The sequence below is a fragment of the Vulpes lagopus genome, chromosome 4, assembly GCF_018345385.1.
Source record: "Vulpes lagopus strain Blue_001 chromosome 4, ASM1834538v1, whole genome shotgun sequence".
Taxonomy (NCBI): domain Eukaryota; kingdom Metazoa; phylum Chordata; class Mammalia; order Carnivora; family Canidae; genus Vulpes; species Vulpes lagopus.
The window spans coordinates 129,768,416-129,782,207 of NC_054827.1; the positions used below are offsets into that span (position 1 = coordinate 129,768,416).

At 45.3% G+C, this 13,792-nt stretch overlaps 1 protein-coding gene across 10 annotated transcripts in view; it reads left to right on the top strand.

Moving 5' to 3' along the window:
• The window catches only part of SLC2A9 (solute carrier family 2 member 9), a 240,038-nt gene that overhangs the window by 92,022 nt on the left and 134,224 nt on the right, over positions 1-13,792 (top strand). For all 10 annotated transcript variants that reach the window (XM_041752340.1, XM_041752341.1, XM_041752338.1 and 7 more), the window contains one exon: positions 1,743-1,888. In XM_041752340.1, the coding sequence (XP_041608274.1) occupies positions 1,743-1,888 (146 nt within the window). The remainder of the gene's footprint in view (positions 1-1,742; positions 1,889-13,792) is intronic.

Consider the following 13,792-nt stretch of genomic DNA (forward strand, 5'->3'; position numbering starts at 1 on the left):
AAATTGGCTTTCTAAAACCCAACAAATGTATCATATGATTGCTATATATATACATGTATATATATATATGTATGTATATATATATAAACTTGCATACATGTGTGCCAGAAGACTTGTGTAAGAATGTTTATGGGGCACTATTAGTGTTAATCCCAAACTAGAAAGCACTGAAGTGTCCATCAATAGGAAGGAGGATGAAGTGTGATACACTCATACATTGGAATACTACACAATGATAAAAATAAATTAGTTACATGCTACAACATGGATGCATTTCACATCCATGAGAAACATAAAAGAGATGAGAGACAAAAGAAATGCATCACCTATGATTCCATACACAGAGCTTTGGTGATAGCAGGCGGGCTGGCAGTGACCTTTGGGGAGAAGAGGGAGGATGATGATTCCTAGTAAGCACAGGATGGGGGGCTTCTGCCGTGCTGGCAGTGTAGGTTGATTCTTGCCCTGGGTGGGGTTTGCACAGATGAGAGGCATTTGTGTGCATTTGTGATGATTCACCAGACTCCATTGTGCAATTTAAGGATGTGTGTCATATTTTAATTTTCAAAAGTTAAGACTTATATTTAGTCAAATGCTTTGGACTGGACTCAATTTTTTCTGCACCCCAGTAGGAAAATGCACATATCCAGTTGTCCCTAAAGTATTTCCTTCAGCATCTCTGATTTCCCTAGAGAATATTTTCTGAGGTCCTTTCTGCTTTCAACAGCTGAAAGCTGCTGCTCAAATTGAACTCTAGGAGGAATTGGAAAGCTAAGCTAGCCCCATGTGAAGGGTTGTGCCCCTGACTGCTCCTCGGGTACCATCAGGCCATGCAGCCTGAAGAGGGAGAAGGCATTCTGGAAGCTATGGCAGGCTCAGTACATTGGAACTGTTGTTGATGTTTTAGGTAAGAGCCAGAGGCACACTGCCCTCTGCTCGCTTCTCGGAGTCTCTGCCCCCATCCAGCTGGCCACTGCGGCCTGTTTCCATGGACTACAGTTGTAACCAAGGACCAGCCTGCTGGGGTGTGCAAGTCCCAATCACTGGTGCCCCACCACTGGGCCTTTCTGCAGCCTGGATTAAATAAATAATAGTATGGTGACAGTGTCATGGGGACTCATTCAGTACATGTCAATTAACGCCTGTCCTGGGACTGGCACTGCACTCTCACCATCACTACCACCACCACCTTCACCACCATCACCATCATCACTACCATCACCACTACCACCACCTCTACTACCATCACCTTCACCATCATTATCACCATCATCATCATCACCACCAATACCAATACCACCTCTACCACCCTCACCACCATTACCACCACCACCACCACCACCACCATCACCATCTCTACCATCACCATCATCATCATCACCGCCATTACCAGTACCACCATAACCATCATCATTACCACCAACCACCACCATCATCACCATCTCCTCCATCACCAACACCACCACCACCTTCACCTCCACCATCACCATCATCATCTATTTCTGCTTCTCTGAAATTTACCTCCAAGCCCCACCTTATGGATGAAATGATACAGGCATGTGAAAGCATCAGCAGTCTGTGCAGAATGCTGCGAGCGGTGTTGTGGCTACACTGTTGTTCTTGTCAGAGCACGGCAGGAGGGGCTCTGACCAGTCTTCCTTGAGGACGATGGCCTTCTCCTTGACCAGAGTGCTCCTCCCTCAGAGAAGGCAGCCCTCTCAGCCGCCGTGTTTCCTTCACAGGCATCTCGCTCAGCGTGCTCCCCATGTACCTGAATGAGATCTCACCCAAGGAGATCCGTGGCGCTCTGGGGCAGGTGACTGCCATCTTCATCTGCATCGGTGTGTTCACCGGGCAGCTGCTGGGCCTGCCTGAGCTGCTGGGGAAGGTAAGCGTGGCTCACTGACCCACTGTGACCCTTCTCATTGTGCACCATCCTCTCGGCTCCCCGGGTCCCTTCCAGGACCAAGGGTATTTGGAGGTGAGTCCTGCCTCCAAATACTCATCCCTGTGTCTCAGAATTCCTGAGCACTCAGGTCCTTCACTTATTATTGGAGGAAAGTTGTTGAGTTCCTTCAATTGTGTTTGATTTTGGGGGGTTATTTTTTAGAACATAAAGAATACGTAACGAATTCAAACCTTATGGAATGTTCAGATCCACCTCCCCAATAGCTGTTGTCAACAGCCCAATTTGTATTGATCGAGGCTTTCTTCTTTGCATATACAAACCTATATAGACATCTATAGTTTTGTTTTTTGTTTTTAACGGAATCATGCCATGAACATTGTTCTGCAGCTTGGTGTTTTCATTTACTACAGCTCAGGCATCTTTCCAAGATGTTCTGTTCCTTTGCCTCAGTGTTTTTTTCCTAAGTAAATATGTGATTGCGTGATCTTCTTGTTTTGGAAGCAGGAGGGCCTGACTTTTGAATCCTGGTTCAACAGTTGATTTGCTGTGTAGCCTTGACAAGGAAGAAAGCCTCACCCAGGTTGGGGTGGGGAGGGCGGGATCAAAGAAGACTTCCCAAAAGAGGTGGCCTCTAAATGGAGCTCTGCAGGTGAGCAAGAGTTAGGCAGGTGACAATGGGGTTTGGAGAGAAGATATTGCAGAGAAAGGGATAATGGAAGAGAAGGCCTGAGATGAGGACTGGCCCTGCCAGGATTCAAGTACCTTGAGGGCTGAGGGGAGAACCTGTGTGGGGAGTGTGAGAGGCGAGGTGCCTGTTTGCTGAGCCCCAGTAGGCTTCATCCCGGGGGACTAGGGAGCCCAGTGGCCCTTGAGAAGGGGAGTGACGTGGCCAGGTCCAAGTTAGGAGGTGGCTCTGGGGGTGGGGATGGTGTGGACTGCAGTGGGAAGGGTAGGAAGGGAGGGGAGGACCCAGCAGAGACTGGAGAGAGGGACAGAGGTGGTGGCCCTGGGGAGAGGGGACGGGGATGGAGTCCACAGACTTGCTGCCACCAGGATGAGGGAAGAACAGCATGGCCTTCCCACGTACACTGGAGGATCCAGAGGGAGGGAGGAGATGGACCACTGGTGATGGGGGGATGCCCACTGCCCACCACGGCCTGGTGCTTGAACAGAGTACACCTGGCAAACCCTGTGAGCAGCACCCCTGTGGGGGAGGCTGGCGGTAGGAGCAGACATGACAGTGCACAGTGCTTATTTTCTATGCCATCCAAATCCTCACAGCTACTCTGTGAGCAGCTCCCCTCCGCAGCTGTGGAAGTGGGAGCCGAGGGAGGTGAGGTATAGAATTGACTCATAAAAACATGGAGCTGAAACCAGGACCCGGGTCTGTCTGCGTCTGTCTGCTTGCAGACCCACGTAGGGGGCATGTCTTACACAGCTAAGAACAGGGCACGCTGTGTTCTCGGGGAGTGTGAGCAGGATTGTGACACTGATTCTGATGTGCGGCTTCTTTCCCCACATCAGGCAATGCTCTGATACCGGCTGGGTGTCCTCTAATTCAGCTCAATTCTCACATCATCTACCTGGACACAGTGTCAGACCCCACGGGGTAAGGGCTCAGTCCCACAACACTGTCCCCACTTCAGATGCCAATTGCAAGTCCAGGTTGTCACCTGCGCTGCTGACTGACTGGCTATAAATCAGTGGTTCCTACCACCTCCTCCTTGGGTCCAGTTATCTGGTTAGAACAGCTCATAGGACACAGGGGGCCAGTCGACTGACGAGAATGCTGGTTTATTATAAAAAGATAGAACTCAGAAGTGCCAGGTGAGAGAGACACACGGGGTAAGAGATGTGGAGGGGGCGTAGCTTCCCTGCCTTCTCCAGGGCGGCACTCTCCCAGAATCTCCATGGGTGCACCAATCTGGAAGCTCTCCGAACCCCATCCTTTGGGGGTTACAAAGGCAGGGTTACAAGGCAGGCAGGGTTGTTTATTGTTTAGACCATTGGCCCTTGGTGTCAGAACTCAGTCTGCAGCCCCCTCCCTGGAGGTTTTGGGTCACTTGGCTCCACTGGCACCTAGCTCCCTTTTTTTTTTTTTTTTTAAGATTTTATTTATTTATTCATGAGAGACACAGAGAGAGAGGCAGAGACACAGGCAGAGGGAGAAGCAGGCTCCATGCAGGGAGCCTGATGCGGGACTCGATCCCAGGACTCCAGGATCATGCCCTGGGCCAAAGGCAGGCTCTAAACCGCTGCGCCACCCAGGGATCCCCACCTAGCTCCCTTTTTAGGTGCTTTCCAGAAGACACTTCATTAACCTAAACTCAGGTGTGGCGAATATCAAGACACTTTTATTACTCTGATCACTTAGGAAATTCCAAGGGTTTTAGGAGCTGGGTACCAGAAATGGGAGAAGACCAAATATATGCTTCTCTTTATAAATCACAGTAAGACAGAAAGAGCTTAGGTAGGGAGAGGACAGGGCCCTTTAGTGCCTGAGCCTAGCGACCCTAGAGCCAGCTCCTGCCTCATCCAGGGAAGGTTTTATAAGCTGAGGAGTCAAGCATGGCAAGATTAGTGGGAGCTGAATGACATTTATCATTTAAAAATAATTTCGAATGTTTGCTAACACTTTTTATTTTCTATGACTTTTTATACTTCACCTGACCCGGGTCACTTCAGAAGCATCTGCTTCTGCTCTTTCATTATCAACCCTCTTGGGTTTATGGCCATAGTTTTGTTTTTCTCTTGCAAAAACAAAAACAATTCACACTTTACATTTGTGGTTGTCACATGCGTGATGATTTCTATAATTAACGCAAGCACATCGAAATAGTCTCCTTACCAAAGTGAGATCCCACATTAAAGACTCTTTTGCTTTTTGTTTTTAAAATATTTTGAGATTCTAAAAGTCAACATTATGTGTGTGTGACAAAAATAAAGGCAATGTAACAATGACAGCCTGTGTCCCCTAAACATAAAAATGCAGTTTAAAGCCAATGAATACGACTGTTGTCCTCCTAGAATAAAAAAGGAAATAAGTATCTGCCTCCATAGAGGCTAAGCTTTCCCCTTTCAAGATTAGTTCCAACTCCTCATCACGCTCTCCTCTTGTAAATCAGTGTCAGGTCCTTTCTGCCACTGGGCTCCTGTCTTAGCTCAGGCTGCTGTAACAGATGCCATAGGCTGGGCAGCTTACAAACAAGACAGTTTGCCCCTCTCACGGTTCTGGAGGTGGGAAGTCTGAGATCAGGGGGCCAGATCTGGAGAGGGCTCACTTCCTGCCTTGTGGGTGGCCACCTTCTTTCTGTGTCCTCAAATGGGGAGAGAAACCTTTTTCAGGTCTTTTCGGATAAAGACTCTGCCCTTATTACTTAATCACCTCGCAGAGGCTACATGTCCTAGAGTCTCCGGCTTGGGGTTAGGTTTCAACATATGAATTTTGGGAGGGACACAGACATTTCTCTGTCTTGCCTCTTCATTCCCTTACTCCTTTACTCATTCAATAAACTCTTCAATACTGAGATGGATGCTGTAGCTGTAGCTTTGGGCAAGTACATGAACTGGGCGTATTCTTATTCTGACATTTAGAATGCTCCTGCTCTGCGGTGACCTTGTGACTAGGCAGGTCACCCACGTCCATGAACCAGAGTCCTCCTTGGTAGCAGGCATGCTTGCAAGTCCCAAGTCCCCAAGCTCCACTCCAGCATGACTCTCTGGGGAATGTGTTTGGCAAACAGTGACACTATTCAGCATGTCCCCGGAACAGACACCTTGCACAGATGCCTGTCCCATGCTATTATTTCTGTTTGCTTCTGCATCTTTTCCCTCTGGTAGATCTTGTCTTTCTGATGTGTATGTAAACAAAATCCAGAGGTTGCAAGTTTATTCCCTCATTCAGCAAGTATTTAGAAAGCTGTTCTGTGTCAGGCTGATTGCTGGTGGCCGTTCACAGAGATCAGACTAGTCCTTGCCCTTGGGGAGTTCATAGGAAACACAAGTAACCAAAGATCACCAGCATGATGGGGGAAAGGTAGGGCACTCTCCTAGGACAAGGTGCCAGGAATGGTTAGTTTTTCTGTAGAAGTGACATTTAAACTCATGCTTTGAGGATTAGTAGGATTTACCCAGGCCAGGCTAATGGAGATAGAGAGGGGAACAGAGGCAGGAGAGTGTTCCAGGCCAAGGGGACAGTTTAAGTGAAGGCCCTGTCCAGAGGCAGAAACCCCAGGGGGGACTGGGAGGCACTGAAAGGGAGAGTAGGGAGGCACTGGGAAGGTAAGCAGAGGCCATATCCCGAGGGGCAGGAAGCCCACACACTGTGAGTCCAATGAAGGTGGGCCTGTGGCGGCCAGGGGGACATGCCCTGTCCAGTGGGAGCAGCTCCTATTGTTTGCATGGCAGATACTGGGCTACAGCTGATAGATTTTTCTGATTTTCAATAGATGTTAGAATCAAGTATTTATGTCATATTTTTTTTTTATTTTTAAATATTGGAAACCAGTTGATCTTAAAAAACAAAACAAAACAAAATAACCTCCCACTTATGGGCTGGATCCTGCCTGTGGGTGATTTTCATATACTTTGATGGGGAGCATGAATACCTGTGGAGGCTTATCTTTATTCAAGAGCCCTGAGCAATCTTCCATGGGTGGAAGTAAGGCAACAATAAGATAAGATGTGCATTTGAGAAAAAGATGCCTGGTGGCTCCATCAGTTAAGTGTCCACCCCTTGATCTCAGCTCAGGTCTTTTTTTTTTTTTTTTTTTAAAGATTTATTTATTTATTTATTCAGAGAGAGAGAGAGGCAGAGACACAGGCAGAGGGAGAAGCAGGCTCCATGCAGGGAGCCTGACGTGGGACTCGATCCTGGGTCTCCAGGATCACACCCCGGGCTGCAGGCAGCGCTACACCGCTGTGCCACAGGGGCTGCCCTCAGCTCGGGTCTTAATCTCATGGTCATGAGTTCAAGCCCCACATTGGGCTCCACACTGGACGTGGATCCTACTTTAAAAAAAAAAAAAAAAAAAGGGATCCCTGGGTGGCGCAGCGGTTTGGCGCCTGCCTTTGGCCCAGGGCGCGATCCTGGAGACCCGGGATCGAATCCCACGTCGGGCTCCCGGTGCATGGAGCCTGCTTCTCCCTCTGCCTGTGTCTCTGCCTCTCTCTCTCTCTCTCTGTGACTATCATGAATAAAAAAAAAAAAAAAAAAAAGGCTCGGGCTGCCATGTGGAGAAAATGTTGGATCCCAGTCAAACCCAAGAGACTGCACTGGTCCAGTGAGGAGACAGCTTGGATTAGAGTAGTGGCCATGGGCACGGGGGCAAGTGGACGAGGTCCTCTTGGTGAGTGGTGGGGTACAATGTCCAGGGGAGGAGAAGTCAGGATAACTCCTGGTGTCTGGCACATTCCCAGGGAGAAGGGAGTACCAGATGCTGAGCTAGGAAGCCCTAGAGGAGAAGCAGCTTTACAGGAGATGGGATGACCAGGTCATTGAAATGAAGTGCCCAAGTCACAGAACAACTTGAAGGCAGAGCTGATTTGAGAACACAAGGATGTGGATTCCCAGGCAGAGGTACTCCCTGCAACACTAAGCCTGGTGCTGACCAAAGGCACGGCACCGGCCTCTGGCCTGAGCCAGCTGAGGTGCGCCATGCTCCCTAGAGGCTGTCTTTTCCCATCAGGTTGGACTTTCCAGAGTCTTGGACCTGGCTAGAGGATATATAACACAGCAAATGTCTTCTTTTCAAATCCATGCTCCAGGAAGATGGATATTGGGCTTCTGGCACGGGGAGGAAGGTCAAATGGAAACTTTTTATTCGTCTTTGTGGGCATTTGTGATATTTTGGCTTCGTGAGACCCACAGTTATTTCTCTGAGTGTCAGAATTTCATTTTCTCTATTTTCATTGTACTTCTCATTTACCTTCAAAGACAAAGACAACTGAGCTTGTGGAGAGAAAAAAAAAAAAAAGCAAAGAGAGCATAACTGACTTTCCGTGCATGCAATTGCTTTGAAATGCAGAGGCTGGAGGAAGCAGTGGGAAGACTTTCAGAACAGACCGCCAGAAGGCAAGGCAGAGAAGTAAATGTAGGAATTAACACTTGTGCCGCAAATTTAATCAAAGACACATCGTAAAACATGTGGGAGTTGAACAAATATGTGACATTTTATGCTTCTAAAGGATATTTTAAAAACATATTAATTAGCTATTTCTCCTGCAGTGAAAAAGAAGAAAGGAATTTGGGTGAACGTTGTAGGCAGAGGTGCGAGAAGACCGGGGAACAGCGTGGGCCTGTCCATGTGTGGGTCGTTTGCCTGAGTGGGGAGGCCAAGGGTGGGCATCCGTTCCCGGTGAGCTAGCAGGCCAGGCCAGACCCAGGGGGGGCCCCAAGTCCACCACTGTTCTCATGGGGACACACTCCACAGACGACTTACATCCATTTTGATCTTCTGTAGAAATATTTTGCACTCAGCTCAGAACACTTGAAAAACATAAAGAAGGAAGTAAAACCACTTGAAATTCTGGCACATGAGAGGAAGCAGGTCCTTTGAGTATTTTGGTCTATTTCTTTCTATGTTTCTATATATCTGTTATGCAATAGCGATCAATACTATGCCTAGCTTTGTGTTTTGCTTTAAAAAAAATCACTACTGGGGTTCCAGGGTGGCTCAGTTGATTCAGCTGTTGAGCCTTCAGCTCAGGTCCTGATCCCAGGGTCCTGGGATTAAGCCCCACATCAGGCTCCCTGCTCAGCGGGGTGTCTGCTTCCCCTTCTCTCTCTGCCCTTCCCTCCCACCTCATGTGCTCGCTCTCTCTCAAATAAAGAATTTTTTTTTTTTTTATGATAGTCACACAGAGAGAGAGAGAGAGAGGCAGAGACACAGGCAGAGGGAGAAGCAGGCTCCATGCACCGGGAGCCCGACGTGGGATTCGATCCCGGGTCTCCAGGATCGCGCCCTGGGCCAAAGGCAGGCGCTAAACCGCTGTGCCACCCAGGGATCCCAAGAAAATATTTTTAAAATAAATTAATTAAAAATCACCACTATGTCAAAATCATTTCTGCATATCACTTAAAGACTCTTTATAAGCACATTTGTAAAGTAAAAATAAATGTTCAGCATTCACATCATATTCCATCACAGAGGTACACTGCCAACATTGTACATTACTGAATGCCTTAGCCTTTGAGTTTTCACTGTGAATATTATCAAAACAAATACCTTTCAGAAATCTTTTTCTTTAAAGTTTTAATTTAAACTTCAGTTAGTTAACACAGTGTAATATTAGTCACAGGTGTACAATATGGTGATTCAACACTTCCATACAACACCTGGTGCTCATCATGACAAGTGCGCTTCCTACCCCCACCACCTGTTTCTTCCATCCCCCCACCCCTTCACGAATCTTTTAACTCGTTTCTATTAACCTGATTTTTATGATTATGATGTACCTCTACCCATTATATACAATATGGAAGAATGTGGAAAATAAGAACATTAAAACTTCTATATTTTACCATTTCTGGATAAACATTCTAACAGTTTTAAACTTTTCTTCCCATTATTTTTAATCATAATCTTGCACACACACATACATTTAGTTCACTCCATGTATAATTTTTAACATGCTGATTATTTTGCCACATGTTGTGAAAAAAGGCATTGAAGTTAATTGGCATGATAATTTTAATAACTGTACAATATATTATGAGTTACTATAGTCTGTTTCATTGTTCTTTTATTTTGGGGACATTTGGATTATTTCCAGTGTTTATTAGTGAAACACTGCAATCTGAAAACTTGAGATGAACAATCCTCTACATAAATCATTATTCAACTCTTTAATTCTTCATGTGGTTTAGTGCCCCAGAAATGGAAACAATAGTCAAAGAATATAAACTTATTTAAGGCTTTTTATACATATTATCAAATTTTTCTCCTAAGAGACTGACTTTTCCACCAACAGTGTTCAAGAGCAAACGTGGCACTTTGTCATCCATAAGCATTTAAATAACTCTGGTATCTTATAGGAAAAATAATATAGTATGGCCTTATATTATTTTAGTGCTATAAGAAATTACCACAACAGATGGGCACCTGGGTGGCTCAGTTGGTTGAGCATCGGACTCTATTTCAGCTCAAGTCATGGTCTCAGGGTCATGAGATCAAGCCCCACATCAGGCTCCATGCTCAGCACAGAATCTTTCCCTCTACCTCTGTCCTTCCCCACACTTGTGCTTGCTCTTTCTCTCTCTCTCTCTCAAAGAAAAACTATGGAAAAGCTACTGACTCTATGTGGTAATCTGGAACTGTCTTTTGCCTTCTCATAGTTTCTTTTGTTTGCTTACCTAGACAATTCACATGAGTGATTATTGATAGCATTTGCAGAGACTGATGCTTTGTCCCCTCCTTTCTAATAGTTATGCCTCTTACCTCTTTACTGATGTTCACGTCCTCTTGCATTGGCCAGGATGTTTCAGTGTTGACTGTAGGGAGCATCTTTGTTCTTCCTGATTTATTGGGAAACCTATTATGTTTCCTATTGGGTATGTTAATTTTTATTAATTTAAAGTTGATATTATTTATACTGGTGAGGAATTATCTATCCCATCTTGGTTTTTATAGACTACCTGCAATGTGTAAAATATCTTCTGATTTTTATTAAGCTAATGATGTTTTTTTGTTACCTGACAATTACTGGATGTGTTAGAATATTAGAATGTCTTATATTAAACCATCCTTACATTCCTAGGATACATCTTCCCTGATCTTTGTGGAATATTTTTATATGTTGTTAAATTTTATTTATTCATATCTTATTTAGTGTTTATATACTTAGGTCCATAGATGAAATTTGTCTAGAGTTTTAAAGTTTAACCCATATTTTTATCTTCTTTTATCTTTTACTCTTTCTAGAGCAGTTTCTGTAACATTAGTTGGTAATTAAAGCATCAGAAGAACTCACTAGTAAAACAGTCTAAACCTAGTCTTTTCAGGAGGAAATTCTTTGAAGAAACTTTATCAGCTTCTTTTTTAATAATCTATTTTCTCTTGGGTCAGTTTTGTTCATTTCTGTCTTTTTCAATAAAGTTATGTATTTTATTGACACAAATATTCATGCAGACATACATATATTATATGAGTTTTAAAGTTCCATATTGATATGTCTTCTCGCTCAATTTAGTTTTACTTACTGGATTTTCTCTCTCTCTCTCTCTCTCTTTGCTCTCTTTCTCTTTTCAAAAAACAAGATTTTCAAGTTGTTGCCTCTGTTATTTCATAGGCTAAACTCTGTTATTCATTTTATTGCTTTTGGGTTTTATTAATTTCTGTTTTGTCATTATTATTCATACGATTTTCCTTTGAACAGAGATTTGCCAACATTCCTGAGATTGTAATATGCCACTTTCTCAATATAATTCTTTTCTAAATAATTCATCGTTTTGATTTCATATTCAGAGCAATTATTTCAAATAATGTTCTCAATCCTCAAGTAGATGTGACTTTGTTATTGTCACTCATTGCTAGTTTTGTTTTGTTGTAGAAAGAGAAACTAACCATTGTGTCTCCCATTCTGTGGCTGGTTTGTGATCAACCTGGGTATATTCCATGTTTGCTTAAGGACAGTAGTTCTTTCTTATACCATTACACCATATAGACCTGGCATTACAAAATGATCATTATTTCATCACAGTAATTATTGTTGATCTACAAAAACAAAACATCTCATGCCAGAAAAATTCCCCATGAGATTAAAAAGGGGTGAGAAAATGGGATTCTATAGCAGAAGAATAAAGTCCAAAGGGAAGGTCATGGAACAGCTCCAGCTGCAGCATAGTATGGTGTGGGATGGTACAGTGTGGGGCGGTATGGTACAGTGTGGGGCAGTGTGATACAGCATGGGGCAGCGTGGGGCAGTGTGGGGGTATGGGGTAGTGTGGGGTGGTGTGGGGCTGTGTGGGGCAGTGTGGGGCAGTGGGGTACTGTGTGGGACAGTGGGGTACTGTGTGGGGCAGTGGGGTAGTGTATGGGGCAGTTTGTGGCTGTGTGGTACAGTGTGGTGCAGTGTGGGGCAGAGTGGGGCAGTGTGGGGCAGTGTGGGGTACAGTGTGGTACAGTGAGGTATGGTGAAGTGCACTGTAGTGTGGTGCAGTGGGGAGTGGTAAAGTGAGGTGTGGCGTGGTGCAGTGTGGGGCAGGGCAGTGGGCGTGTGGGTTCCGGTACCAGACCAGTCCCTGCATCACTACCTGTGCACTGTGGGATTTTGAGTAGGTTACAGAGCCTCTCTTGGCCTGTTTCCTCACCTCTTCAATGTAATTATAATGGCCTGTCTCTTGGGGCTTTTGTAAGGCTTGAAGAAGGAAATGCATGTCAAGCACTTGGAACAGTGCTTACAGCTGGTGCTAAATTGATGTCAGCCAATATCTCATTTAATTCGTGTAGCAATATTATTACTTTCTATTCTACAGATTAAAAGCTCAACCTCAGATGGGTTTAATAATTACCCAGCTGGCTGCAGCAGGAAGGCGGTCCTAAGCTTCCTGGCTTTGAAGCCTGTGACCTCTTTGCGGTAGAACCAAAGTCCTGACTTGTTTTAGGGGAACCCCAAAGCTTAGAGTTCTGGGATAGGAAGCCAGGCAGGGCTGTCCTCTCCAGTCTCATAATTTTCTCAAGTGGGCCCAACCCCTAAATGCATGAAAGTGCTTATTTTCTGTGAGCTTTTGATCCATAACGCTCTGGACTTCAAGCCCTGGAAGAAAAGAGAGCTTGATTTTTATAAGAATATGAGAAGAAACGTATTCGTCTATGTTAAAGTGATTTCAAGCCCCACACAACCCAACATTCTCTCCTGATAAGAATCGTCTTTATTGTTCAGTGACTTCGAAATCACACTTTTCCTCTTTGAAATGAAGAATCTCATTTTGGGCATGACCCAGATGCTTTCTATAGCTGGAGAAAATTCTCTGCTGGGTTGGGAACAGCCACAAAATGAATTTCCTTTGAAGGGAAACAGGAAACAAGAAAATTGGAGACTGTCACCCCTGCATTCTTCTCTCCCTTCAGAGCTCTGCACAGGTCGATGCCCGTGCACCTTCAAATGGCCCTCAGAGATCCGAATCTTCTCTTTTGGATAATCCAGCCTTTTCAGATGGAGCCGTTCGAGTCTTGTGAGCTTCCGGAGTCGGCTGTAATACATAGTCTGCCTCTTTAACAATAGGAAAAGGAATTCTGTTCTGTGTGGGAAGCAGTAGAGCTAATGTCTGAAAATTGCCAGGGTTAGGGTTTAGTTGGTGACAGCCCACAGCTGTGGCCAATGTGCTCTTGTTCTGGGCCCCTCAAAGTGCGGCTCCTGCCCAGACCAGTTCCTTCTTAATCTGGAACTCTGGGGGCAGCTCAGCAATGTGTGCTTTAACGAGCCCTCCAGGTGCTTCTGATGCCCAGGCGAGTGATTCAGAGTGGGGACCCTGAGTCCAACAGCCAGGTTGGGATCTCAGCTCTACTACTCACTAGCTCTGCGACTTTGGACAGGTTACTCACCCTCTCTGTGCTTCGGTATCTTTGTTAGTAATACGAAGATAAATGCACACAACTCACAGAGTTGTTGTGAGAATTTATGTTCTTGGAACAATGCCTGGCTCTGAGAAGTCAGTTCCTTCATGTTAGTATTAGCTCTGTTTAGCTCCCCTGTGTGCAGGGTGTGTGCTGGACACTTGACATGCACGAGCTCTTTCCTGTGAGCCTTCAGAGTTGGTTGTTCTCACATCAGTCTTCCCGAAACAATCCCTTCTCAGATACTCTCTTTGTCCTGTTTTGGAGTCAAGTGGTCCTTCACCTGCTCGTCTTTCTCAGGAACTGAGGTCAAAGATCTCATCTTTGA